At 32.3% G+C, this 3,419-nt stretch overlaps 1 protein-coding gene across 1 annotated transcript; it reads right to left on the bottom strand.

Annotated features, from left to right (window-relative positions):
* Positions 1-949: 949 nt before the first annotated feature.
* LOC124910156 (probable terpene synthase 2) lies at positions 950-3,199 on the bottom strand. The gene is made up of 7 exons (XM_047450772.1): positions 3,051-3,199; positions 2,665-2,941; positions 2,177-2,573; positions 1,881-2,099; positions 1,662-1,800; positions 1,330-1,581; positions 950-1,245 (listed from the first exon to the last, which is right to left on the bottom strand). The coding sequence occupies exons 1-7, from the start codon at positions 3,162-3,164 to the stop codon at positions 958-960; spliced, it is 1,686 nt and encodes a 561-aa protein (XP_047306728.1). The 5' UTR covers positions 3,165-3,199; the 3' UTR covers positions 950-957.
* Positions 3,200-3,419: the final 220 nt, after the last annotated feature.

Here is a 3,419-nt window from a genome sequence, read left to right as displayed (position 1 = left end):
TAAACCGCGCTTCGTACTTGTGATAGCATGAGAGCTTTGTTTCTGTTTGAATTGGATGGTCGAATCTTTTCTTGTATGGAGGAGGCTCTTGCTTGATCGATACGTCTTTCGCGTTTTCTCGATTAATGTCGTTCTTTTTGTTCTTGCTATTGTAATTAAATTGGTAATAATAATCAAGTATGTACGTGTATAAGTAATGGAGCTCATTCTTGCTTGCTTCTATTAGTTTTTTTACTTGATAATATTATTGTCAAAGGAATAGCATTGGGGATATTAAATGGTAGATGTTATTCTGTTATGTATTTACTACTAATTTTGTGTTTGGGCTGTTATACAGCTATGATATTATTGAGGTATTGGATCTATCGAGGGGTTATCATACAAAACTGTACAACATTTGCAGTACAATATATGTTGCTGACATTGCTAGATAATCTTTCATGTCTACTGGTGGATTCTGATTTACTCAATGATCATGAAGCAATTTTGTAATAGAGGACACGTTGGAGATTGAGGATATACGATCTAAGAAATTTTTGGCCTTAAATTCAGATCATAATGGTCATAGTCGTGGTTCATGTGTTGATCTTCTGATATAAATACATTGAAGTACTTGTTCGATCTCTGTTTCAAAATGGTAACTTACACAACTAAATGGGGACTTTAAATATTGTCTTAGTCACTTTGGTTTCCTAACTAAATTGTCTCAATATTCTTACACTAGGCACAAGATATATAAATTATAATATATTGTGTTACCAAATTATCTAGCACATAAATATTGACTATGCATATTCATTGATAATAGTAAAAGTAATACACATAAGATGTTTTTTGACAGATTATTTATAGAAATATTGCTTCAAGATAGTATAAGAAAATCGATAGTTTTGCATCATATAGTACTTAGAAAGAAGGGACGATGGTCCAATGAAACTTAATCAAGAAAATATGTCATTACACATCAATAGGGTTGACAAACAGATCGGCAAGATCTTTTGCCTTGGAGTGAGGATGTGTGTATCCATCTTCATCTCGATAAAATACCATAAAAATGGCAAGACCAACCACCCGACTAAGTAAAGCCCTTGATACTTTAGTTGGTTGAATTAACTCAAAGTTGATATCTTTCCATGCATCTGTCACTTGTTTTTTTAGCTCAAATATTGCTATGTCTTCCGACACACCATGTTGATTCATGTAACATTGTACTGATGATGCTACATGCTCCCTTTCTTGTTCAAACTGTCGTGTTTGTGCACATTATGAGTTTACTATAACTTTAATATTATGCGAAATTCTAATATGTAGTTGTTGATTTGACTTTACCTTGAAGCCGACAATATCATCAATGATTCTTCCAACTACAGCAGCTGCTTTCATGATGGGAGGATCTTCAAATGCCCAACGAAAGGCATCTTTAGTTGCTAAAATAGGATCCATTCCTATAAATGAAGTGACTGTCAAGAATCGAGTAGTAGCTGTAATCAACGCCACACTCATGTATTCTTCTAGTGTAGGGATATATTTGTTATGAAGCCATCTTGCCTCTTCCAAATATGCATTTGCCATAACCTTCACCTGTTATGAGTACCATATATATTGACTCAATATCCCTCTTTTAATATGTAAATATTTAATAATTAAGTAAAAAATAGTACCATTTGTTTGAGATAATGAATGCCATCAACAAATTTTCTTTCAATACATTCATTCTTTAAGATTTCCATATAATCATGAAGTGCATCATTAAAATATTTTATATATTCTGATAATTCATTTGAGTCGATTCTCTCCCACCTGAAAATAATAAAAGAGAAATATGATTAATTCATTTAATTGTTTTCCTCTCATTAAAAATAGAAATATATATAATATACCTATTAATTGCATCGGTGAATAACACAAGTTCTTCCCAAGTACCATAAGCATCATATATATCATCCAATATAGACAAAAATGATATCACCTTAGTAAACACTTCCCTACCATATGCATATTTAGGCTCAAAGTAAATTGTCAAAGCACAAAAGTAGCACTCCACAAGTCTGTCCCTTGCGAATGGACATTTATTTGTAAAGTCTAAATCTTTCCACCACCTGCAACAAAAATGTGTGATATAATAGATCTTTTAACGTTCTTACTAATAAATATTTATTTATGGTAGATTTAAAACCTAGTGAGTTTTGTCAATTCTTTTTGATGCACTCTCTGTAACACGTTGAAATCGAGTTTTGCGAACTCTAGTAATTTTTTATCGTGTGTATTGCAATTCTCATAGAAGGAGAAGTAACTTCTTGCATCCATTCTTATAAAACCCTTAAGCAATGATTGGTTGAGAGCATTATTAACTTGTTGGGCAAGGTGGGGATTAATGAGATCAATGAGATCACGATCATGCAATAACATAGTCTCAAATTGCTTTGTGGTGAAATTGAATGCTTTCTCCAATATATTTTCCTCTCGGAACCTCAAATGTGAGGCCTCTAGTAAGCTTAACATCCCTATTACGTCATCTCTTACAGATGTATTGAACTCGCCTTCTGTGTCCATGAATTTCATAAAGGTATCATCTGAAACATTGAGCAAATTATTATTTGATGAAACATTTTTCATGAAATAAATAGAGGGAAAGAAGAAGAAGAAGAATGAGTAAAGACAAACTTGAAGAGACATTATATCCTTGTTGCCTTAGTAACCGAAAACGGAGAGCGCAAGTACGTAGATCATCATCGTCGTAGTCGTTGTTCATGCGTTGACTATAAATATTAATGCATTGGAGAACTTGTTCGATTTCAGTTTCAAAATGATAATTTATACCAAGTCGTTGGATAACATCAATAAAGTTTAACTTCTCGGACTCACTCATCGTATTGGACGTGAGTTTTTTCCTTGTTCTTTGTTTCAATTCAATGTAAACTTGGTTTCTTGCATGATTGTCCTATATAATATATAAAACTTAATAAAATGAGGAGAAGAGTTCCAAAGAATTAACAATAGTTATAAGTTAAGTAATATAATCTATGCATTGGCTAATTAGGTACACATACGACTGAGGAATCATTAGTAGAAGAAGCATATTTAAGAAAATGATCTCCCCAAATAGACGCCTGAAATTTGGCTGTGGGACGAACAACCCCGTTCATCACATTCACTGTCGACATCTCTTTCAATCTCTCACACTAAAATGCATGCAAGGTTTTGTCACACTGTCTGTTCTTATATATATAGCTAGGTTGGAACATGTTTGTTCTTCTTACGATCCACATAATTAAACATTATCTCACTTCTCTCATTCATCCCGGGAATGATAAGATTAATTAATCTAAATACTAAAATATTTTATATTATTATTTGTTATTATAATAATATATTAATATTTTTTAATCCGAAAAGCTTATACTATTTCGAGTATAAAA

The sequence above is a fragment of the Impatiens glandulifera genome, chromosome 7 (assembly GCF_907164915.1).
Source record: "Impatiens glandulifera chromosome 7, dImpGla2.1, whole genome shotgun sequence".
NCBI lineage: Eukaryota > Viridiplantae > Streptophyta > Magnoliopsida > Ericales > Balsaminaceae > Impatiens > Impatiens glandulifera.
This window is presented reverse-complemented; position numbering and strand designations above follow the sequence as displayed.